Source organism: Lepidochelys kempii, chromosome 10, assembly GCF_965140285.1.
Source record: "Lepidochelys kempii isolate rLepKem1 chromosome 10, rLepKem1.hap1, whole genome shotgun sequence".
Taxonomy (NCBI): Eukaryota; Metazoa; Chordata; order Testudines; family Cheloniidae; genus Lepidochelys; species Lepidochelys kempii.
This window is the reverse complement of record NC_136389.1, coordinates 31,335,052-31,359,766: the sequence shown is the minus strand read 5'-3', so window position 1 is coordinate 31,359,766 and position 24,715 is coordinate 31,335,052. Positions and strand designations below refer to the sequence as shown.

General features: G+C 42.9%; 1 protein-coding gene across 10 annotated transcripts in view; it reads left to right on the top strand.

Annotated features, from left to right (window-relative positions):
• KATNIP (katanin interacting protein) overlaps nt 1–24,715 on the top strand; it is a 181,443-nt gene that overhangs the window by 52,911 nt on the left and 103,817 nt on the right. For 7 of the 10 annotated variants that reach the window (XR_012161174.2, XM_073362645.2, XM_073362649.2 and 4 more), the window contains exons 6-8: nt 9,315–9,437; nt 17,839–18,097; nt 22,985–23,134. Coding sequence is in view for 9 of the 10 variants with exons in the window: in XM_073362645.2 (XP_073218746.1) it covers nt 9,315–9,437; nt 17,839–18,097; nt 22,985–23,134 (532 nt within the window). In the remaining variant the exon portion in view is untranslated. Of the gene's footprint in view, nt 1–9,314; nt 9,438–17,838; nt 18,098–21,333; nt 21,622–22,117; nt 22,203–22,984; nt 23,135–24,715 lie in introns of those variants that run through there. The other 3 variants (XM_073362647.2, XM_073362652.2, XM_073362654.2) reach the window with 3 other exon arrangements.

Sequence of the window (24,715 nt, the reverse complement as noted above, 5' to 3'; positions counted from 1 at the left end):
CTGGGTTATAATTCAGGCTAGCTGCAGCCCACTATCAGCTCTCCCCAGCTGGTCCCCTTTTCCCACTCAGTCCTTTCCTTTAGACTCGTAGAGGTCAGCAGTCCTCCCACTAGTGGGGTAGAGTGGAGAGGTTTTTTGTGTGAAACATTGGTCCATCTTCTGCGAGGAGCGGGCTGTATAGTCTGGATGGCCTCCACTTCAACAGAAGGGGACCCACTCTCCTCAGGGATAGGCTAGCTAGAGTAGTCGGGGGGCATTTAGCTAAAAGCAAAAGGGGAGTGTAAAAAGAAGGAAGATATGCAGACTCAGCACAAAATGGAGAGATTTAAAACAAAATTAATCAAGGAACCAAAGGACATGAAGAGAAGAAATTCTTGAGTTGTCTATACACTAGTGCTAGGAGCCTGTGTAACAAACAAAAAAAGTGGAATTGCTCATTCATAAGCACAAATTTGATCTAGCTGGTATTACTGAAACCTGGTGGGTTGATTCCCATGATTGGAATGTTAAAAATCAATGGTCATAGCCTATTTAGGCAGGATTGAGGCAAAAAGAGGAGTGGCACTCTAAGTAGAAAATGGCACAAGGATTAACACAGAAGAAAATTATCTTGAATGCTAATGCATCAGTGTCCTAACATATAAAGCATAAGATGGGGTATTGGTTGGTGTCTGCTGTAGACCACCAAATCACACTAGGGAACAGGATAACCAGCTCCTTACACACCTATCTTTAATGTGTAAGAAAAAAAATCTCTGATCATGGTGGATTTCAATTTGAATGAAATATGCTGGAGGTCTCATGCTCCCAGTAGGAAAACATCCTTGGTATTTCTAAACATTATAGATAAGTTTTCTAACTCAAAAAGCATTGTAGCCAACATAGGAATTCTTTATTAGACCTCATCTTGACAAATAAAGAGGTCAAGGTACACTTGGGCCTGCCTCATTGCAGGGGGACTTGATCTATGTACGCTGTTTGTGTATATATATATATATATATATATATATATATACACACACACACATACACACTTATGTTCATGGCAGGGGGACAGACTTGAGGTCCCTTCCAGACCTACATTTCTATGATTCTGTGGTAGTGGTAAAATGAAGGACTTCCCCTTGATTTCCCTGGGGAATGCAAGTTCTTAAAAATAAATCTTATTTAGCTGCATTCCCCTCATGCTTGAGTAAGCACCTCACATGACTGTTGTAACAAAACAGGCAATATGGATTTAGAAGCCTAACTATTTTGAAAATCTTGGCTGTATGTTTTTATAGAAAAACAAGAAGTTTTTTTCCAAAGATACCCATCTATATAATAAGCACAAAAAAAGTATCTACATAAGAAACATAACCAACACTATAAAAGGTTGTAACAGTAGAGAAAAAAACCCCAAAGTTGCTGGCTAAAGAGGTGGAAAACAGCAAATATTCTTGTGTATGTGTGGAAGACGGAAACAAAAGTCCTGTGTGTTGGAGGGAGGACAAACACAAAACCAGGCATAGGAAGGCTAAGATGCTTCCAAACCTCTTCAGAAAGTTAAATAGAACCTTCCATCCAAAATAAAAAAATCATATGGGGCATCACTTACATGTTCTTAATGTAACTCATGGCGACCGGGGGAAGTCCTGGATGACTGGAAAAAGGCTAATGTAGTGCCCATCTTTAAAAAAGGGAAGGAGGATCCTGGGAACTACAGGCCAATCAGCCTCACCTCAGTCCCTGGAAAAATCATGGAGCAGGTCCTCAAGGAATCAATTCTGAAGCACTTAGAGGCGAGGAAAGTGATCAGGAACAGTCAGCATGGATTCACTAAGGGCAAGTCATGCCTGACTAATTTAATTGCCTTCTATGATGAGATAGCTGGCTCTTGGATGAGCGGAAAGCGGTGGACATGTTGTTCCTTGACTTTAGCAAAGCTTTTGACACGGTCTCCCACAATATTCTTGTCAGCAAGTTAAAGAAGTATGGGATGGATGAATGGACCATAAGGTGGATAGAAAGTTGGCTAGATTGTCGGGCTCAATGGGTAGTGATCAATGGCTCCATGTCTAGCTGGCGGCCGGTATCAAGTGGAGTGCCCCAAGGGTCAGTCCTTGAACTGGTTTTGTTCAATATCTTCATAAATGATCTGGAGGATGGTGTGGATTGCACCCTCAGCCAGTTTGCAGATGACACTAAACTGGGAGGAGAGGTAGATACACTGAAGGGTAGGGATAGGATACAGAGGGCCCTAGACAAATTAGAGGATTGAGCCAAAAGAAATCTGATGAGGTTCAATAAGGACAAGTGCAGAGTCCTGCACTTAGGACGGAAGAATCCCATGCACCGCTACAGACTAGGGACCGAATGGCTCGGCAGCAGTTCTGCAGAAAAGGACCTAGGGGTGACAGTGGACGAGAAGCTGGATATGAGTCAACAGTGTGCCGTTGTTGCCAAGAAGGCCGATGGCATTTTGGGATGTATATGTAAGTGCATTGCCAGCAGATCGAGAGACATGATCGTTCCCCTCTATTCTACATTGGTGAGGCCTCCTCTGGAGTACTGTATCCAGTTTTGGGCCCCACACTACAAGTAGTATGTGGAAAAATTGGAAAGAGTCCAGCAGAGGGCAACAAAAATGATAGGGGGCTGCAACACATGACTTATGAGGAGAGGCTGAGGGAACTGGGATTGTTTAGTCTGCGGAAGAGAAGAATGAGGGGGGATTTGATAGCTGCTTTCAACTACCTGAAAGGGGGTTCCAAAGAGGATGGATCTAGACTGTTCTCAGTGGTAACAGATGACAGAACAAGGAGTAATGGTCTCAAGTTGCAGTGGGGGAGGTTTAGGTTGGATATTAGGAAAAACTTTCACTAGGAGGGTGGTGAAACACTGGAATGCATTACCTAGGGAGGTGGTGGAATCTCCTTCCTTAGATATTTTTTAAGGTCAGGCTTGACAAAGCCCTGTCTGGGATGATTTAGTTGGGGATTGGTCCTGCTTTGAGCAGGGGGCTGGACTAGATCTCCTGAGGTCCTTTCCAACCCTGATATTCTATGATTCTGTGAATGCATATCCTAAACCAGAATTCCTGTTTAGATGACAGATGTAAGCAATAATGTTTTATAATCATGTGGTGCTTCGTAGGTCTGAGACCAGCCACTGAAATGGCAATACCCATAATACTTTTAGCATGACCATGAATAGAATTTAATTAGGATAACCCCTTTTTAGTGAGCCCAGAGAGCATTAGTTTACTAATTTTAAACACTCGGTTCTTTTCAGGTCAACTTTTAAGTTGGACAGTATTTCTCAAATCGGGACACCTGGTGTTCTTAATCAACAATTTATTATTTCACCGAGAAGCACATAAGTATATATATTCAACAATGTTTAGATCAAGTTTAGGTACACCAAATGTTCTAAACATGTACTGAACACACAAATACAGTGTCTCTAGCAATTGTCATGGGCCAGGGTTGAGGCTTAGCAATTATACCATATAATACCACAAATCACCAAAATTTCTTATTTCATTTACTTATGATAATTAATCATCAATTCTTTAGTTCCTCTAACACATTTATCGTACTTTCAGTAATTCTCCAAGGAGTAAGGATGTCTTAAGTCACTTCTAAGGGTGTGGTCCCTGCTATTTGAATAGTTTCAGATGAAAGGGACAAGTTTAAATATCAAAAGCACTTGCATAAATTTTATTGTTTTAAATCCCTCTTGGGCCAATTTGCTTGCATGCATAACATTAATTAGTTAAAATCCAAAATAGGATTACTTGAGGTCTGTCAGCAATATCCCCCCTCATCCCCGTGTGCCCCCTGTGTCTGTGAGTGCAAACATCAGTTATCACATTAGGGACCTCTTGGGTCCCTAGTACTCTAAGAAACTGCTCCCAAGGAGGGATATTATTGACACAAGAGTTTATTACAAAATCTTAGTGCAAATAATCTGTAACAAAAGTCCCAAAACACAGTCCATTTCTCACCCCCATTGTATATAGTCCTTAATATCCCACATCATTTAACCCATCAGCATAGCACATACCATGCCCCAGCATCTTCTGTCACACCCGGGCTTTTCTTCTGCCAGGACAGCCACCACAGCTCCTCTAGCTGGAATTAAAACCCTGCTCTTCCCAGCGGGCACTCCCTTCTTCCCCCACAGCTCACCAGGGTAACATCCATCATACCCTGTTCCATTAACCTTTTCCAGCTTTCCAGGATGGAGACATCAGCGGGTAAGCCCCATCCACTGCTTCCCTACCTTCAGTGCTCTTTCATTTTTGGCTCCAGCTCTCTGGCTTAGGAGTCATTAGGCAACTCACTCTGCCACCTTCAGCCCTGTCCTGCTCTCTGGGTCTCCAGCTTGGGCCCTCCTACAGCCTCCTTCACAAACCTTCCCCCTCTTATTCTCCCTGATCCTTATAGCCCAAGGTGCTACCACATCCTTGTAATTGGCCAAATTGGGAGCACACGTTCTGATAAATGGGTGATGGACCTGGTTCATTTAAAGAGGCCAGCCACCCTGTGACAAGGTCTCACTAAAAAGAGTGCAGCCTCATTAAGATAGCCTTATAGCCTTTAGTTATTAATATTAAAGAACAGAAAGAAAAATATAATCTTTTAAATGAAACCTGCCCACTTCTTCTGTTAATTCTGGGAGGGGGAATCAGTCCATACAACTGCTCCAAGTGGCTGGAAGCACTCCTGATTTTGTAGTTTCTTCAATGGGTTCAGTAACTCTTCTTAGTTCTGTAATTCCAGAGGAGAGAAGAAGCTGTTCACAGGGTATTCAGCAAACTCTCCTATCCACATGGTGACTTCTGGCTTATGTACCTTGTTTCTGGGTCTGTTGGAGCAGACAATCTTCTTACTTTCTATTGGACACTGATCAACTGGGCACTCAAAGTTCACCTCTTAGTTTCTCTCTGCTTCAGTCAGTATCCAATAGATGACAGGTTTCAGAGTGGCAGTTTATAATAAATGTATTTGATGCTTCTCTTAGTCAGAGGCTTTAATTCATTTCCTGGATTCTATTTCAGCATTATCCCTGGTTATTAGTTGGGATTCCCCCACTATCATCAACATCATCTCTTTTTAAGCAATTGCTTGTAATATTCCAAAGTTATATTCTGGTTAGGTGCTTATGTCTTTCAATATTCCCTTTTCCTTCTTGTGCTATGCAATTCCTACCACTTCTAGTGTGCACCAATCATTTACAAAGAAAACTAACAAAATCCTTTATAATTCCTCTACACATCTACTGGACATAATCTATACATTCTTTGATTACATCTAATGTTTTTCATTGCACATCTTTCAGGACTTACCATAGGATATGAGACATAGCATTGGGGGAACAAGACAGATTATCTACCTAGAGAGCTGTGTATGTCAATCATAAGGCAAACACATATATAGTTTCTAATTTGAAAGATATATTATGGATCTTTGGGTAGTAGGCAGTTTGACCTCTGGAACTTCAGCGTTTTGTGGGTTGCTCACCAAGTTATATCTTAAACAGTTTTTCCCTTTTTGTCAACCCCCTGGGGTTCTATATAACCAGACTGAGAGTCTCTTTGGTTTGAGAGTCTAACAAAAGCTGGAAGACTCCTTTCCTGGAAAATGCGTACTTGAACTTTAGCTTAATTGATGCTCCCAGACAAGATGCCTCCCCTGTTGGAATGTGCATATTGATTCTCATTGTCTTTTATTCGGAGAGGAAGCCAAAGGTTTGGAATATGCATAGTGGGATTGGTGGTATTCTTATTTGCCACAAACAATCAAAATGGCAGAGAGAGAACTATAATTGGTAAAAATATATTTTCAAGGCATATTTGACACCTATGCTGCTTATACCATCAAGTTGCAAGCCTTTCAGTGTGTAGCACTTATAGATGCATTATTCTTGCTGACAGATCAAACTGTATTAGAAATTCCATTTATCTTTTTGAGAGGTTTCAAAGTAGCAGCCGTGTTAGTCTGTATTCGTGAAAAGAAAAGGAGTACTTGTGGCACTAAGCGCTTTAGTCAGCTTCAAATAAAGGGAGGGGACCATCAGGTCAGGCAGACTGGAGTACTAGTTTAAGTACTATTTTGATGGCTGTTAGATGTCCAGGGCAGGTAGCAGCTGTAGCAAGAGTGCTTTTTCCCCCCTGCATGTGGCAAGACAAGTGAGATCTTTTCTCCCTGAGGTAGCCTTTGCCTTAACTGTCCATGTCTTTGTCACTTCTCTACTAGGTTATGTCTACACTAGCAGTTATGTCGGCAAAACTTTTGTCGCTCAGGGATGTGAAAAACAGACTTCCTTGCGCAACGTAGGTTTTGCTGGCATGAGCTCTAGTTTGCATAGTGCTCTGTTGTTGGGAGACACTCTCCAGCCAACATAGCTACTGCCGCTCGTTAAGCTGGCTTTATGTTGACGGGAGAGCTCTCTCCCATTGGCATAACGCAGCTACACAAGTGCTCTTACAGCACCAGCACAGTTGCAATGGTACAGCTGTGCCCTTGTAAGCTTGTAAGTGTAGACATGGCCTTAAATTGCTGTAATATGTTCTACCTGGGCTACACTTTGGAACCATTCAGAATTCTTCAGGCTGCTTCTTAAGAGTAATAATAATACCTAGCTCTTATAAAGTACTGTACTTTTCATTAGTAGATCTCAAAGTACTTCACAAAGGAAGTAAATATCACTAGCCCCATTTTACAGATGAAGAAACTGAGGCATACAGAGCATTGAAGTGACTTGTCTGAGGTCACCCAGTAGGCCAATGGCATAGTCAGGAATAGCACCCAGATCTCTTGACTGCCAGTCCAGTGCTCTAACTAGTAGGCTATGCTGTGAAGTTGCCTGTTGGGAGCATATTAAACCAATGCTCTGTCATCTGTATCAGCTCCCAGTAAGTTTCTGCATGGAATCCAGGGTGTTGGTCTCTGCCCAAAATATGCTGTCACTGTTGAGATTAGCAGAGACACTTAAGAAGCAACTCCTTCAATATAAACGAGAGGGAACTGCTGGCAGGACATTCTCCAGGAGTGGTCCTCAGTTTTGGAACTCGCTCCCCCACTTGCTCTGCCATGGAAAAGAAGCCCTTGAGGAATTCCACCATGATTTCAACAATTTCCATCCCACCATCAACCTTAGCCTGGACCAGTCCACACAAGAGATCCACTTCCTGGACACTACAGTGCTAATAAGCGATGGTCACATAAACACCACCCTATACCAGAAACCTACTGACCGCTATGCCTACCTACATGCCTCCAGCTTTCATCCAGACCACACCACACGATCCATTGTCTACAGCCAAGCTCTGCGATACAACCGCATTTGCTCCAACCCCTCAGACAGAGACAAACACCTACAAGATCTCTCTCAAGCGTTCTTACAACTACAATACCCACCTGCTGAAGTGAAGAAATAGATTGACAGAGCCAGAAGAGTACCCAGAAGTCACCTTCTACGGGACAGGCCCAACAAAGAAAGTAACAGAATGCCACTAGCCATCACCTTCAGCCCCCAACTAAAACCTCTCCAACGCATCATCAGGGATCTACAACCTATCCTGAAGGATGACCCATAACTCTCACAGATCTTGGGAGACAGGCAAATCCTTGCTTACAGACAGCCCCACAACCTGAAGCAAATACTCCCCAGCAACCACACACCACACAACAGAGCCGCTACCCCAGGAACCTGTCCTTGCAGCAAAGCCCACTGCCAACTGTGTCCACATATCTATTCAGGGGACACCATCATAGGGCCTAATCACATCAGCCACATGATCAGAGGCTCGTTCACCTGCACATCTACCAATGTGATATATGCCATCATGTGCCAGCAATGCCCCTCTGCCATGTACATTGGCCAAACTGGACAGTCTCTACGTAAAAGAATCACTGGACACAAATCAGACGTCAAGAATTATAACATTCAAAAACCAGTCGGAGAACACTTCAATCTCTTTGATCACTTGATTACAGACCTAAAAGTGGCAATTCTTCAACAAAAAAACTTCAAAAACAGACTCCAACGAGAGATTGCTGAATTGGAATTAATTTGCAAACTGGATACAATTAACTTAGGCTTGAATAAAGACTGGGAGTGGATGGGTCATTACACAAAGTAAAACTATTTCTCCATGTTTATCTCCCCCCCCCCCCCCCCCGCAACTGTTCCTCAGACGTTCTTGTCAACTTCTGGAAATGGCCCACCTTGATTATCACTACAAAAGGTTTTTTCCTCCCCTCTCTCCTGCTGATAATAGCTCACCTTACCTGATCACTCTCGTTACAGTGTGTATAGTGACACCCATTGTTTCATGTTCTCTGTGTATATAAATCTCCCCCCTGTATTTTCCACTGAATGCATCTGATGAAGTGAGCTGTAGCTCACGAAAGCTTATGCTCAAATAATTTTGTTAGTCTCTAAGGTGCCACAAGTCCTCTTTTTCTTTTTGCGGATACAGACTAACACAGCTGCTACTCTGAAACTTTGTCTATGTTGTCATTTTTAATGTATGAGATAGGTGTCCACAGCACTGTATGGACATCTATAATTAATTTTATTTATTCATATTTTTAAAACACATGTAGAAATCAGATGATTACTGTCCCCACCCCCTTGGTGCAGATAGAATGTGGCTCTTTAGAGGAGGCAATGTCTTGATTGAAGTAGTATAGGGAATGTCAAGCATCCCCTGGATTGATGCACAGAAGTACTCTGGACAAAATCTTGATGCATCCTGCTGACAGGTATCAGTATCAGGTGTGCAGGGTGTGTCACAGGGGTGGAAGAGGTGGTACGGGGCCTGTCCTTTTGCTACATGGGTGACAAAGTCACAGACAGCTATAAGATTTCTTGTTCCCCAGTGTGCCTTCCCTACACCGTGGAGCACTTTAAGTTGGCTATATGTTGGATTTATCAGCGGATACAGGGTAGGTCTGGGGCACTTTCACACGCTCTTTCTGGGGCGTAATGCAGGCAGACCTCATGGTGTCTCAGTCCTTGCACAGAAAGATACAAAGTTCTTTATGCCTGTACAGCACAGGCTGAATACAGTGTGAGTGCTTTCTCTTTGCTGCCTTGTTTTTAAATTCAAGTATGTTTTATTGTTTAAAGTGTTTATAATATTTCTAAGATAATTTCCCTAAACATTTTCTAATTCTTTTAAAAGTAAAACTTCCATTGTATATTGGATTGCTCTCTCTTTTCTCTTTCAAGAGACATCCTATCCACCCTTGATTGTCTATGAGCAGGGAATGTACCTGTAAGTGAAGCTACAGTGAGTTGTTCTGTATTTTTGCTTCCAGAATCTCAAGTCTCCCAAAAGCAGTCCTGTCAGTGACTTTAAATTCACCACCCAGAACCCAGTACTCCAAGTACACGGCGATGTGGAAAAGGAAAGAATACTTTTAAGTATTGATGATGTAAAGGTGTGGTATGGCCTTTTATGTTTTGCCAAACTTTATAAATAATCTGATAATAGAACAATTTTTATCAAAAGCTTTGCAGGGTGATTGGAACTGAAACCATTTCCTTTTCAGGAAGATGAGAGTCCCAGGCTTTCTTCATAGCTTCAGGCCATCCCCTGTCCCCATGCGTACACATACATGTACACACACATGCCCTTCAACCAAATTCTCTAGCCTGAAATCTCTGCCTCTCCCCCCTCCTATGTCCCTGTTCCCGCTGGGCCTTTGACTCCTCTGTTGTACTTCCCTACTCTGTTCCCCTGGTTCAACATGCAGCAGCTCACTCAGCCCCATATTCACCCCGACATTGTACTGTCCTTGCCTGCCCCAATGGTGCCCCGGAGCCCAATTTCACCACCAGAGCCTAACTCACGTCTCCTGCAGCCCAGCTTTCCTGATTCACCAGGGATATTCATAGATTTATATTTTAAGGCCAGAAGGGAACCATTAGATCTCTACTCTAACCTCCTATATAACATAGGCCAGAGAATTAAATCCAGTTACCAAAAAAAAAAAAAAGAAAAAAAAAGCTTGTAATGATGTAATTAGAGACTGTACCACAATGCATTCCTAACTGGCATTTCCTAACTTCTGACTGCTTGACTTTGCAACCTGAGTGTTCTTTTAATGTTTATAGTTTTTTTGTGTGTAATTTCCTAAATTTATAAAAAAAGTAAGCTGAAGAAAACAGGATTTCCATCATGTGGAACCCCATATTGACTCCTACATGATTCATCAGCAGAGTTAAAAGTTTTACATCTACAGCATGGACTGCTGCCACTTGAGCTAACAAAGTCACTGCTAGCAGTAGTAAATTGTCATTCTCTATATTGTGAGGAAGGTGAAGCACAATGTCGAAGAACAACTACCTCCAGGGCATGCCCTCACGTGGTCCTGCAGTGTTCCAATGCCTCAATTTTCCCTTTCCAGGAACTTGCCGTTCCACTTTTTACAGGGGATCACCTACTCCACCATATGTGATAAGACGCACCATCCTGTGGTAGGCTGTGAAATGACTGCTGCATCTGCCTCAGTTTGCCCTTTCTTCCAGCATCCCAGTAACTCCATGCAGGCTTTCAGAGAATAAATAGCCCTTTACAGGGTTAATTTATTGCAGAAGGTCCAAAAATCATAATCCAGATTTTCCCAGCACAGTCAATCTTTCAAATTCCACCAGTCTGTCAACATATCAACTACAGTTCCAGTGTCTCTCACCATGCCCCAGCACTTCAGCATGGCTCTGGCATTTCTTACCACACCTCACCCCAGCACCTTTAGCTAGGGAACTTCTCCACCCTGTTTCTAGCTTCTGCTTGGAGACATCAGTGGGCTCATCCTTTAATCATTCCCCAGCCTTCATCCCTCTGGCTTCAGCTCTGCAGCTTAGAGAGCCGGCAGGCATCTGCCTCTGTGGCTGTCGGCCTTCAGCTCTCTCTGGGCATGGCTCTCTGGCCTGGGAAAGTTTGTAAGTGACCCTCCCACAGCTGTCTTCCCACCTCCACCAACATGACCTGGATCCATTGCTCAATAAGAAAATGCTCCCTGCTCCCTCCTTCAGGGGCATCTCCTTCCTGAAGTTTTCAACACAGCTCTGCTCTTCTTCTGAGCTTTCTCTGGACTCTGAATTCTTCTAGTTTGGGTTCTGAATGCTCTCATGTCTTTGGGCTGTCTTATTTATAACTTTCAGGGCAGCTCTCCCTCCTAATTACATCAAACTAGGGCACCTGTACTTGGACGGGAGACCTGGGCCTAATTTCATTTACAGGGCCAGCTACCCTGTTACACATACATTTTATTAGTGGATTTCACAGTTGCTGGCTGTTATCAGAGGCATGTTGACATTAGAGGAATCCTGGGTTCTATTCCAGGTTCTGAGGGAAAGTTATAGACCATTCTGCCCCTGTTTTCCCCAAAGCCTGATCCCTTTTGCCCCACTGATCCCTCCAACCTGTCTCAGTCCATCTCCACCTCAGCTTCTTGTCCCAGTTCCTTCTCCCTTTTTTGGGTCTTCATTCCAGTGTGGCTGCTTCCTCTTTCTCCTCCTCACTGCCTGGGCACCAGCAGTGGGAACATTGAGAGCACCAGTAGAGACAGTATCTCTGCACTTAGTTCTTGTGTCTGGCATCCTAGTTGTTCTTGGCATCCAAGAGTAGCAATTGCAGGGCAAGTCCAGCTCAACCGTGGCTATTCTGGGATGATGCATGCTCAGTACAAATAAAATCTTGGGAGACGTTAGCTTCCAAATTCTAACAAGACTCTGTTGAACTTGTGTGCATTAAGATCTTCAGAGACTTATACATTGGCCAAATTAGGGAGAATTTTCATAGGGACAGCAAAAAGCTGACACCAGGGCAACGCTCTGCCAAATTTAACTCCTTGCTCCAAAGAATGGAAGCATTAGAGTTTCTCATTTAAACAGCTTTAAAAAATGTTATGTGGGCAAAGCAACATATTTTTCCTTAACCTCTTTTTGGGAAATGGCTGAACTTTTTTGCTGAAATCTTCCAAAAAATTCAGCCCGAGCTTGATACCCAGCATGGAAAACTTCAGCCTGAATGGTCACAGTTTGTCAAAGTAAAAAGCAGCTGAAAACTAAGTCTTATAATAGAAAGTATTATTAATAATACAGAAATGCCAGTTTTCAATGCACATGGATATAGTCTGTGTTTTTTTTTCACAGGGTTGCTGTCTCATTCAGGTCCCAATCATATACCACTAAAGTCAATGGGAGTAAAGGGAGCAGAACTGAGCCCTCATTGCATAGCAGAGGCAATGAGTTGGCTGGGTGGGGGGCATGTGGGGTCATGTGCCCACCCAGATTTGCCGCTTGGCTTGTACTGAACATACTCACAGAGACTGAGCATGCTCAGTAATACTACTGAAGCTGGCTTCCCTCACTCTGATGGATGGTGCTTATTGAATGCGGCAGCTGTTCAGCACTGCCTTTTAACCTCATTATTCATTATATGGCACCAGGATTTATTTACTGCACACCGTCCAAACCCTGCACTGAATAGGGAATTACTTATTTCCTCACAACTTTTCTGCTATGCTGCTCACCATGATATCTGAGTCTCACAGACTTTAAAGAATTAGTATTCACAGCACCCTGGAAAGAATTATTAATCTCATTTTACAAATGGGGATCTGAGATATAAAGAGATTTTGGCCAACATTTATAAAAGGGTGCATGAATTTTGAGTGCCTCAGTTACTGGATACCCAGCTTGGGATACTTAGGGCTAGATTTACAAGGGAGATTTAAGCTAGCAGCTAAGCGCCTAAGTGCAGTGTTTAGGCACCACTGACATTCACAGAACGACAGTTCAGCTGCCATGTAATCTGTTGGTGCCTAAAGTCTATAGGTGTCTAATTTTCCTCTGGTAAAGTCCCCCTGGCAACTAAATTTCTGCCTCTGGGCCTGCACACAGCCTCCTGAAACCCAACACTGCCGAGCAGCTTGGCACTTAACTCCTGCCTAAACCCCAGCAACATTCACAAGCTAGACATTCCCCTGCCTGTCTCGCCTGATCTGGTAGATATGCTCAGAAGCTGCCTAAGAACATGCGTACCAAATCTTGCCCCTCACAAAAAGCCAGCTGAGGCGGTATCCCCAATAGCCGATGGTTGGAGCACGCCCTTTGGATGTGGGAGACCTGGTTTCAAATCCCTGCTCTGCTTCCTAGCTGAATCCCCCTTCCTAGCTGAGTGCCCTAAGATAGAGGGTATTCTCATTCTCTCCTGTTCAAGTTGTTCCACTTTGTGTAAAATATTTTAATATTCAGGAGATCAGAGAGAGTGTGACTGGATAGCCTAGTGATTAGCACACTCCCATAGCAGACCTGCGTTCCAGCCCCTGCACCAGTGAATAGTTCAGTGTTTCATCCAAAGTCGAACCATTTCAACGGGTGAGATTAAAAAAGACAGCCCCCACCCCCACCCCAGAATATCCCATAGCCCAGTGGTTAGAAGATTCAATTGGGAGACCTAGGTTCAAGTCCTTGCTCTGAATCAGGCAGAATGGGGACTTAACCTGGATCTCCTACTTCCTGGGTGAGTGCTCTAATGACTGCACTCTTTGGTATAAAGGAGGGTGGCACCTTCTCTTCATTTTTAACTTGAGAAAGGGTTGTTCCGGTTTAGGTCCCTAACTCCAGGAGAGGGTTCAAAGTTGTGAATTCTGAGCATACTCCAGCCCAGAGTTAGGCATCTCTAATGGGTTGCCCCCTTTCAAGGCGCCATCTGATGTGCTGAGATACCACTGAGCCCACCTGTTCTGTCAACATGGGCCCCCTTTAACTTGTCTTGCTGAGCCAGGCTCTTAAACCCCCTCTAGCACACACACAGGCAGGGTTACACCCAGCTGCAGAAAGACACGGACACTGAGATCAGCTCTGGAAAGACTCAGCTTAAGGGACTTGCTCCAGTAGTCAGGTGCCCACCTCCCTTAGAGTGCAGACCCAAAGGCATATTGTCTTGTGATGTATAGAATAATCTGCACAGTGCAAGCTCATAAAAATTCACCCTCTTCCTCAATGTGAAGAGAGATATGCACCCTGTCTCCCCCCCCCCCAGTTACAAATTGCACAAACTGGGTTTGATAATAAACAAAACAAATTTATTAACTATAAAAGGCAGATTTTAAGTGATTATAAGAGAGAGCAAACAGAACAAAGCAGATTACTAAGCAAATAAAACAAAGCACGCAAACGAAGCTTGATTCACAAAAAAAATTGGTTACAAAATGTAATTTCTCACCCTAAATGTTGAATTAGACTGGATGCAGCGCTTCTGTAGCTCAGAGTTCCAGTTATTTCTTCTTACAGACTGGTCCCCTGTCCCAGTCTGGACTCAACCCTGCCTTTCCCTTCAGGTTAGTTTCTTTGTCCCTTTAGGTTCTTTCATCAGTCCTTCTTCTTGGGTAGGCAATGGAGGAGAGTCTGGAATGCCTTCCCTCCCAGCCTTAAATAGAATTTACATAAGGCAGGAAGCCTTTTGTTTCCCAAACTTGACCTCCCCATCCTGTGAGTGGAAAATTACTAGAAGTCCAAGAGCGTGTTTAGTACCAGGTGGCAGGACCTCCTGACCAATTAGTGTCACAGCTACATCCCAGGATGACTCTTAGGAAGGAGAGAGATTAGTATCTTCACAGTCTTGTTGTTTCTTCCTAATGGGCCATTGGCCCTGTCTGGCTTTTCACTGTTGTATCTGAAGGGCTAGTTATGGGTGTCACCCAAAGTAGCACATTTGAAATACAGCTACATGGTCAATATTCCTAACTTCAGATACAGAAATGATACAGGCATACAGATTGGATAATCACATTCAGTAAATCATAACCTCTCCAATTCTATCTTACATGAGCCATCTTGCATAAAGTGTATCTCAGTTATGCCATATCCATATCATAAGCATATTTCCATAAGAATATGGAGTGTAACATCACAGCATCAAGCTTCCTTTCAGGGGCAGGGCTTAGGCTTCAGCTTTCTCCTTGGCATTTCCTACTTGCTAGCTTAAGTGGCTGCCTGCTCTACGCTCTGGCTTCTGTGAATCCCTTTTTTGGTACCCAACTATCTCCATGCATTGTATGAAGAGTCCAGGCATCCAGCTCGGGGTTGTGAATTCCACTTATTGGCAGGGTGCTTAGCTCTGCTTTTGAATCTAGGGCCTAAGGCTAAACATGCACAACTCCTGTGGGATTCAGCTACAATTCTGAATGATCAGCACTTCAGAAAATCATTCCCTATCTAGCTAAAGTTGATTTCCCAGTAAATGAGGAACACACAGTTATCAGCCACCTCTGAAAATACTGATTTTAAGTAACTTATCCAAAATCCTATTAAAAGTCTTTAGCAGAGCCACGACTAGAACCCAGTTCTCCTTGGACTTAGTCCAGCACCTTGTCAAGAAAACCATCTTTTGTCTTCCTTGAGTCCCCTGTTTCCCCATGATGAACTTTTGGAGTAAATGAGCTTGGGTGCTACAGCCATCAATCTTGGTTACTATTCAGACCTGTCTTACTCACTGCCCCTCTTTTGTATGTAATTTTATAGATTTAAAAAAAAAAAGGACTTCTGTCATGTGTAACTTTAATAATATTCACCTGGGTTGTTAGTAGGATTTGAACCTGGGACCTTCAGATCCCCACCATAGATACCATAACGTGAGCCAAAGCTGTCAGCCGTAGTAGGCTGTTATTGTCTATGGACCAGCTACTGCTAGAATCGGTCGTGTATTGCACTGAAACAGTGGGTTACGCATGCAGGAGTAGCCCCATTCTATAAAAGCAGAATCAAGCAATACATTTGGCATATTCTTTCTGAGAGGAAATATGGCTAAATTGAAGAAACTTAGGTTCCGTTCTGAACTATGCCAGATGTGATCTTGTACAACATTTCAGGCATATTAAAACAAACCAACAAAAAACCCTTGGCCATTGGCATATTTTATACAATCCCTGTTCCAGTGCTCATTGAGCTTTTATTCTGGGACATCCATTGTTTTCTTCAACCGCCATGGGTACCAGGATGGATCCCCAACATGCCAACCTCTTTATGGGCTACCTCAGGGAAGAATTTCTGGATAAATGCAACATAAAATCAACTATATACCTGAAATACATCAATTATATTTTCATCCAATACATTTCCCTGTTCTGTTCACTCTCTCTGAAACATCTGGCCTTGGCTGCTGTCAGAAGACAGGATATTGGGCTAGATGGACCATTGGTTTGACCTCATATGACCATCCCTACGTTCTTATCCTTCAGACAGACAACCTAAACAATGATTTCCACAACAACATCAACAACTACCATCCATCAAACTTTGTAGAGAACTCCCACACCAGCATCAACTTCCTGTACAGCACGATCAGTGTCAACAATGGAACCCTACAGACAACTATATACAAGAAAGCAACAGATCACCACACTTACTTCCACTGATCCAGCAACCACTCCAGAACACCAACACCAAGAAATATGTTATATACAGCCAGGCACTTAGATACCATAGAATATGCTCTGAAGAGAAAGTCGAGAATGTACACCTTAACACACTTAAAACCACCTTAATTAAACAAGAATGCTTCACTAGAGAAGTAGATAGCCTCCCCAAGAATTTATGGCTCTTGCAGAGAAGGGGAGGCAAAAAGATTAGGAGAATGGAAAGAAAAGAAGATCCACCCCTCTGTATTTTAAAAAGCAAGGAAACACACAATACTTCAAAAATGCTAAAGAATTAAAATAACTTTTGGCTGACTATCAGTAGCTCAGAGTCTTAATATGACAATAACAACAAGGAGTCCGGTGGCACCTTAAAGACTAACAGATTTATCTGAAGAAGTGGGTTTTTTACCCATGAAAGCTTACGCCCAAATAAATCTGTTAGTCTTTAAGGTGCCACCGGACTCCTCGTTGTTTTTGTGGATACAGACTAACACGGCTACCTCTCTGAATATGACAATGACATTTCCATTTTTGTAAAAATAAAATAAATAGGAGTTCATTATACCATACATCTCTCAAAGATACTAGTAATATATTAGACAGACAAGGTAGGTGATGTAATAATATCTTTTATTGAACCAACTTCTGTTGGTGAAAGAGACAAGCTTGTGACCTTACACAGAGCTCTTCTTCAGGTCCTCAGAGTATCATAGCTAAATACAAGGGTGGAACAGATAAGTAGTTAACATGTTTTGCAAGAGAGCATTCAAAGTGAAAGGGGAAATTAATACTTCTACAGCTGTAGGACAAAGGAGTATTAGTGAGTTACAGATTGTTGTAATGGTCCATAGTAATATATTATAGTTCACAATATTATTGTAATAAACAGGTTTGTTTGTAATAACTGGTGAAGGCTTCTAAAGGGGATTATTGCCATATTGAAAGCCACAACTGTGAGAAATAAACATTTATCCCTGTGGAACACTGGCAACAGAGGGCTGAGTTAAGGTTGTCTAGGTGTGACCTTGTGGAGTAGGGCTGATTTGCCAAGGGAAAGTGTTTGTGAGCAGCTTTGTGTATATGGGAGAAGGTAAGGTGTGTAGCTGTATATTGTTTCCTGGCTTTTGTAGATTTAAATTTTGCATTGCTGTCCCTCAGCAACTTTTAATGTAATTTATTTTTTTAAATGTAGTCTATTTACTCAGTTTCATAGCTTTCCCTGAAATACTACACTTCCATGCTCTTGCTTGCAAAGGCCCAAAATGTTTTCTGCTGCCTTCCAGCTGTGTGTATTTATAAAAAGTGTTTGTGTTTTTCCCTTCTTGGGGGTGGGAGGAGCAGCAGTTTAACTGGTTTTATTTTGAAAGACATATGTGAGATTTTGCTGACAAATCTGTCTGGATTGTACCAGGAATTGAGAAGAAGTTTGGAACTCCGTGTAAGTCAGAAAAGGATGGAGAAGGAAAGTTCTAGTGATGACTATGACTCTGTTGAGGAGGATGTGCTTTTGGAGCACTCTCAGGTGGAAGAGACAGTTGCAAGTTTTGGAAGCCTCCAGTTGCCCAGTGGCGAGTCATTACTGAAGGATGTTCCCAAGTATCAGGAGGCTGGAAGATGCTGTGACCTTGATGCTGGTGCTCTCGTGCTGGAATTTAAGCAGAATCCGACAAGTAAGTCTTTGTGTCCTGTACCGGTTCAGCTGCAGCGTTGCAGTAGTAATTCTAGTTTTTATTTATAGAGTTTGTGGCTAAAAGGGAACCTTATGTCATCTAATCTGACCTCTTATACACCACAGGCCATTATGTTTCATGCAGGTATCCCTGCATTTAGGCCAGTAATATGTGTTTGATTATAGCATATCTTCCAAAAAGGATTCCAATCTTTCTGAAGAATTCAAGAGATGGAGAATCTACCACTTCCCTTGGTAGTTTGTTCCAATGTTTAATCACCCTCGCTGTGAAATATTGGTGCCATGTTTCCCGTTTGAATTTGTCTGGTTTCAGCTTCCAGCCATTGGTTCTTGTTCTGCCTTTCTCCGCTAGATTAAAGAGCCCTTTTGGTACCTGGTGTTTTCTCCCCATGTAATCAAGCCATCTCTCAGTCTTCTTTTTGATAAACTGAACAGATTGAGCTCTTTACATCTCTCACTGCAAGGCATTTTCACCAGCCCTTGAATAATTTTGTGGCTCTTTTCTGCACCCTCTCCAGTTTTTCAATATCCTGTTTAAATGTAGACACTAGAACTGTATGCAGTATTCCAGTGCTGGTCTCACTAATTGTAATAGGCCTAGATCACATCCTCTAGTCATCAGCGCACTGGCTAGTCATACCACCTAGTGGGTTCAAGTCCTGGTTTGGCAGTAGTGCCTGGTGGGTTCAAGTCTGAGGTTGCTAGTAGCACCTAGTGGGTTCAAACTTGGGGGTTGATGGTAGTGCCTAGTTGGTTTGAGCCAGGGAGTTGGAGGTAGGGGAACCCAGGCCCTCTCACTCTTCCGGTTCCAACCAGGGCCCTGGGGCAGGCAGTTCAGGTGTGCAACGTGGGTCAGGGTATCGCCCAGCCTTTTCCCTGGGTTACTTCCTATTGTGGGGTTGACAACCTGCAGCACATGTGGAAAAGGCGGCATACGAGCCAATTTTTACTGCCACGCTGCTGCCAGCCAGGGTCCCAGCCGCTGGCTCCACTCAGCCTGCTGCCTGCCTGGGTGAACGGAACCCCAGGCCAGCAGCGGGCTGAGCGGGGCCAGCAGCCGGGACCCCGGCTGGCAGGAGCTGGCAGCCGGAACCTCAGACCACTGGCCACACTCAGCCCGCTGCCAGTCTGGGGTTCTGTCAGGGGCCACTGTAAATGTAAAATTTATTACTGTCACGCGAAACCTTAAATTAATGAAGACTTGGCAGACCACTTCTCAATGGTTGCCGACCCCTGTCCTATTGCATCCCTGCCTCTCCAGAGGCACAGCGAAGGCCTGACTAATGACCTGCAACATGTACCCCCAGAAGAGGAGCAGGAGGTTCCCTTCCCCACTCACAAGCAGATGCTTTGCTGTCTCTTCTGCAGTGGTTTGCGGCTCTGAGTCTTTTCAGGGCTGTGTGGAGTTCCTTTTGGATTCCTGCATGAGCTACCAGAGGAAGTCAGTTCCCTTGCACTGACCGCCCTGATTGAGCTGTGCTGTGCCCTTGTAAGCTCTGTCTCAATTGACAGCATGTCCAGAAGGCTCTGCTGGGTAGAGCCTCCTGCGACTAGAGCTACTCCTTAATTCCCTTTTCCCCAGTGTGGGGTTTGTACCCCATCATACCAACACAGAGTGAAGTTACCTCTCTACTTCCCTCCTTATCCATCCAAGAATCTCATTATCCTTTTTTGTCACAGCATCACACTGGGAGCTCATGTTTAGTTGCTTGTCCACTGTGACCCTTACCTCCTTTTAACAGTCACTATTTTCCAGGATAGTCTCCCATTCTGTAAGTATAGCCTGCATTCCTTGTTCCTAGATGTATAACTTTCCATTTGGCTGTATTAAACCACGTTTTTTATCCAGGTTACCAAGTGAATCCAGATCACTCTCTATGAATCCCCTGTCCTCATTATTTACTGTTCCACCTATCTTTGTTTCATCTGCAAATTTGATCAGCCATGATTTTACATTTGATTCTGGATCATTGATGTAAATTGTTGAATAGCATTGGGCCTAGAACTGATCCCTGTGGAACGCCACTAGAAACACCCCGTTCAATGATGATTACTTGTTGAGACCTATCCATTACACAGTTCTTCATCCATTTAACATGAGTGTTGTTGCTATTGGACATGGCTAATTTTTAAGCAGAATATCATGTGATATCAATTCAAATGTCTTACAAAAGTCTAAGTCTATTATATCTGCCCTGTTACCTTTATCAACCAATCTTGTAATCTCATCAAAGAATGAAATGAGGTTTGTTTTATAAGATCTATTTTCCATGAAACCATGTTGGCATTAATTATATTCCTGTCCTTTAATTCTTTATTATTTGAATCCTATATCAGCTTTTCTATTAATTTGCCCAGTAATTATGTCTTTGACAGCCTCTGTTCATTCCCACTTGTGGCATATGGTGCCCCGGCTTCAAGCTGTGGAACTGCCTTTAAAAGCCATGTCTGTTTGTAGGGTGCACAAGTGGTCTCACACAAGGGGAATGTCATCTCCCTACACTATATAAAGGAGTGCGTCCCCTGGCTGCTTCAGTTCCTTTGCTGCTTCAGCAGAGAACTAACAGAACTCACTTCATGTCCTTGAATTGCTCCATTGTAGTCTAATTCTCTTCTTGTATATAGTTAGTTAAATTAGTCTTTAGTGTAGTGTAGCTTTTAGCACAGTATAAGTAGCTACCCTCTTTGGGTAATGGCAGGAGCCATGTTGGGTCCTAAGCCATATAGGGCATTTAAGAAGTGTGGTTCTGCCCTGCAATGATTCCTGAGATGGACACTTATTTCAGATGTGTCTGTCGTTCTAATTTTGATTGACTGAATGGGCTCAGAGAGTCAATGGTATTAATATGACCCTGTTGCTATTCCACATTAAACAGTTAAACATGGGTCAGGGTTTCTAGAATAGAGACTGTAGCCTGCCTAGACCATTAAGAATCTTTATAGCCCTTTTTTTAAAGATACAGAAAAAAAGGGGAAAAAAACAGTTGAAGCATTTGAAATGTAAAGTGTTAAGTAAGGATTTCATTTTAACAATATCCCTTATTACCTTTCCCTTTAGCTGTCGAGAGTTTTTATAGGAAAAATCCCATCTGATGGTCTTTAAGGTAGTATTAAATATGGTAATTGTTCTTTCTGGGGACAAGAAAACTAATTAGTTGAGGTCAGCTGGAGCTGTGGTTGTTGCTGAAGTCATATTCTGCTTTCCCTAAGGCTAAACGAAGCAAACACCCTCAAAAGGGAGAGAAAAGAACAGCAAAGATAGAAAATGCAGCTTTGGTCTCTCGTGCTGACTTTCACTTGCAACCTTGCTGCTGGAGAAACACAGACACAGCATGTGATCTGATCAGCCACACTGAGACCTGGCAAACTAGCACTGGGCTTTGTGTCTCCTGTCTGCCACTCAATGGATACAGCTTTTAAAGGGCAGTTCTGCAGCTCAGTGCCAGGGTCACCATATCCCACAAGTGGAAATACATAGAGGCAACTCTTGATCAACAGCTACTAGTAAGTGACCTCTCTTTTCTGTGAGTTGGATCTTCAACTCTAAACCTCTGTTATCAATCATTTAAACTTTAAAAGTTTGAGGACAAAATTTATTATTTGAACACTTTCCATTTTTCAAAAGTTCCATTTAGAATGATGACCAATAAGGACATAGATTCTTGGCTGCAATTTCTCTTTCACTATTGCCCTTGCAGGCAGGGTCACATCTCTCTCTTGCCTTGTGCTTGAGGCTGAAGTGTCATTTTGACTGCCCAACAGTCTTGTTCTTCAAAAGCAGAAAGACTGATGTTCCTGAAAGATCCTAAAAAGAAACGTGGGAATATCTTTGCTGCAATGTCCATGTGCAACTCCCTTTTGTGGGCTCAGAAGCTGCCATGAGTAGAGATGGGGGGAGAGAGAAAGGTGAAGGGGAGGTCACTGTCTCTCATTCTTATAACCCTCTCCCCTCTTTAAGGATTACCCCCAGCTGGGGTGCAGGCGGCAAGCATCTCTTGTGGATGTGAGGTTTGAACCATCCCTGTGATGAAATGTAAATTTCTTAGTCACATCTTCCCCCTGACGGAGAATGGCCACTTAAGCAGGTGATAGTCTTTTAACATCTGGCTGGGTGTTGGCCTGTCCTTTATTCCGGAGAAACTGGTTTAGACCTGCTTTTCTTAACATTGGAGCATGTTATAACAGTGTTATACAGTAGACTCTTGTAACTTTACATACCATACTCATACACACATTTTACCAGGACAATAATGTTCAGCAGATTATGAGCTTTCAACTGATACCTCACAAGGCATACTTTGTACAAAATTTATCATAGTCTTGTAAAAGTGATGAACATAATAGTATAGATCATCACATCTTCCCTTGTAATCCAAAATTTGTGTCTAAATTCTAATCTACATTTAACAAGTTTTATTGGCATAACTATGTTGGCAATGTATATATTTTATTTACAGATATATTATGCTGGTAAAAGCTTTAGTGTAGATACAGTTATACAGGTATAAGGCACTTGGTATAGCTTATTTAGCTTCATTGTACTGGAATAAGCTATATGTAAGCACTTCTGTAACAGTATAACTACATCTACACTAGGTGAAGGGGGTGGGGTGTACTGCTTTAACTTTGCCAGCATAGTTAAAGCAGCAAAACTCTTATTTGTAGACAAGTCCTAATAAGTCTTCACTGATTTGCTGCTCCTAAATCCAGTTGAACTTCACTTGACTTATGTGTTTAGTGTGTGGGAGCTGGGTGACGATGGTGGCCTGTGATGTACAGAAAGTCAGGCTGGATGATCTGGTTGTCCCTTCTAGCCTTAAACTCTGTGACTCTAGTTCTCTTACTCTTCTCACTTGTTTTTCTGCAGATATGAAACAGGAACGAATTCTGTCTGCAAAGAGGAAAGATGCTGCTGAAACCTACATTCCAATCAGACCTATGAAGGTCAGAAGTAAAATGGCTCGTCCACTTTCTGCTGGACCCCTGCACCAGGAGGGACATGAAAGAACCTGCTCCCGTAAGAGAGATGAGAATATGTAAAGTATACAATTGTGAGCTTCCATTCTCCTTCCCCTGCACTGGATTAGATGTTGTCTCTGCTGCACACTTCTATCCTCGCTCTCCTGGGCTGTTGCCCATTTTTATGCTTCTTTTCATCTCAAAATTCCATTGACTTCAGTGGGAGCAGGAGCAAGCCATGGCTATATATGCTATCTCTCCGCCTCCTCATTCTTCTTTCCCTGCCCCCACAGAATGAAGACTTCTTCCCTTCTTTTTCCATCCTCCCTACTGCTCTATACTTGCCCCTTTTTCTTTACACAGACATATTCCCTATGGTGAAAGGGTGCTGACAGGAAGGCAACCTCTGCATGTCAGCTACTGGATCTTCAGAGGAACTGTCAAAAGATGGTAGCTCTCTGTAATCCAGCCACTCCCCTTAAGCAAGTTCACCATCAGTTACAAAAAGATGGGTTTTTTGGGGGTGTGGCGGATATCTGACATAAACCCAGTTACTCAAATGAATGGAAGAGGGTCAGATCACCTTATTACTGTAATAAAACTTCTCAAGCTAAGCACAGCTTCCAAATGAATCCTGAGAGCCAGTAAAGTTAACAGTATTGAAAAGCCCAAACTGTGTCTCCTTAATTAATACAAAACCTAAACAAAACCAAGAAATTATATTCCTTCTTAAACAAAAGAGAAACTCAAACTCCCCCTGTCACCTGGATGCCAGCATCAGCTAATGTTTGTAGTAATACCTCCTGGATCAGATCCTTGCGTTAACCAGTTTTTGAAAGATGTGTGTTGCACTTCCTTCAAACACTTTTAAAACAGTGTATTATATGCATATATCAATTCTGTGTGAGCAAGACAACCAAGGGAAGGTTTAGGAAAAAACAACAGCAGCTAAATAGTCTTGAGCTAACAGTGGTCACCTTGGGAAGACCTCTGGGGAACCCAACACAAAAAGAGCAACCATCCAGCATGTGTACAGCATCTTTCACAGCACCATAGATACACAGGCCACAGGCATAGTCAGTCTTGGGGCAGTGAACCAAGCCACATCTAAACTCAATAATCTGTCTCCAGAGGTGGCGTGGGAAGCCCAAAGCCAGGGAGTCGCTGGTAGTAGCAGAGGCTTTTTCCCATCCTGTCCACCACAGTAAGCTGATGATGTTATCAGCTTGATGGAAAGTATGTTGCACTGCTATGTAATTGGTGGTGCAGTGCATCCCATATATCCCTGAACAGTGGCAAGTGTGTCATTTTCTGTAGCTTCGGGGGCAGTTTATTGGTGCATTCTGACACCAGATGTTAGGCGGAGGAATATGAGGTAGGACTGGTAATCACACAAGTTTTGCTGGCTTCAATGTCCCTGTTATCACTCTTATAGTATGATTAAGCTGTGTTTTAAAAACAGTAGGCCAGAAAGTTGTCTGGGCTTTTTGAGGGCTGTAGAGGAAGGATTGTGTTTGGTTGTTTTGCCTTCGGCTATGTTTACATTATGTACTAGGGGTGCGATTCCCTGCTCGTGTACATATACTCACGCTAGTTCTTATTGAGCTAACATGCATATAAATAGCAGTGTTGTTGTGGT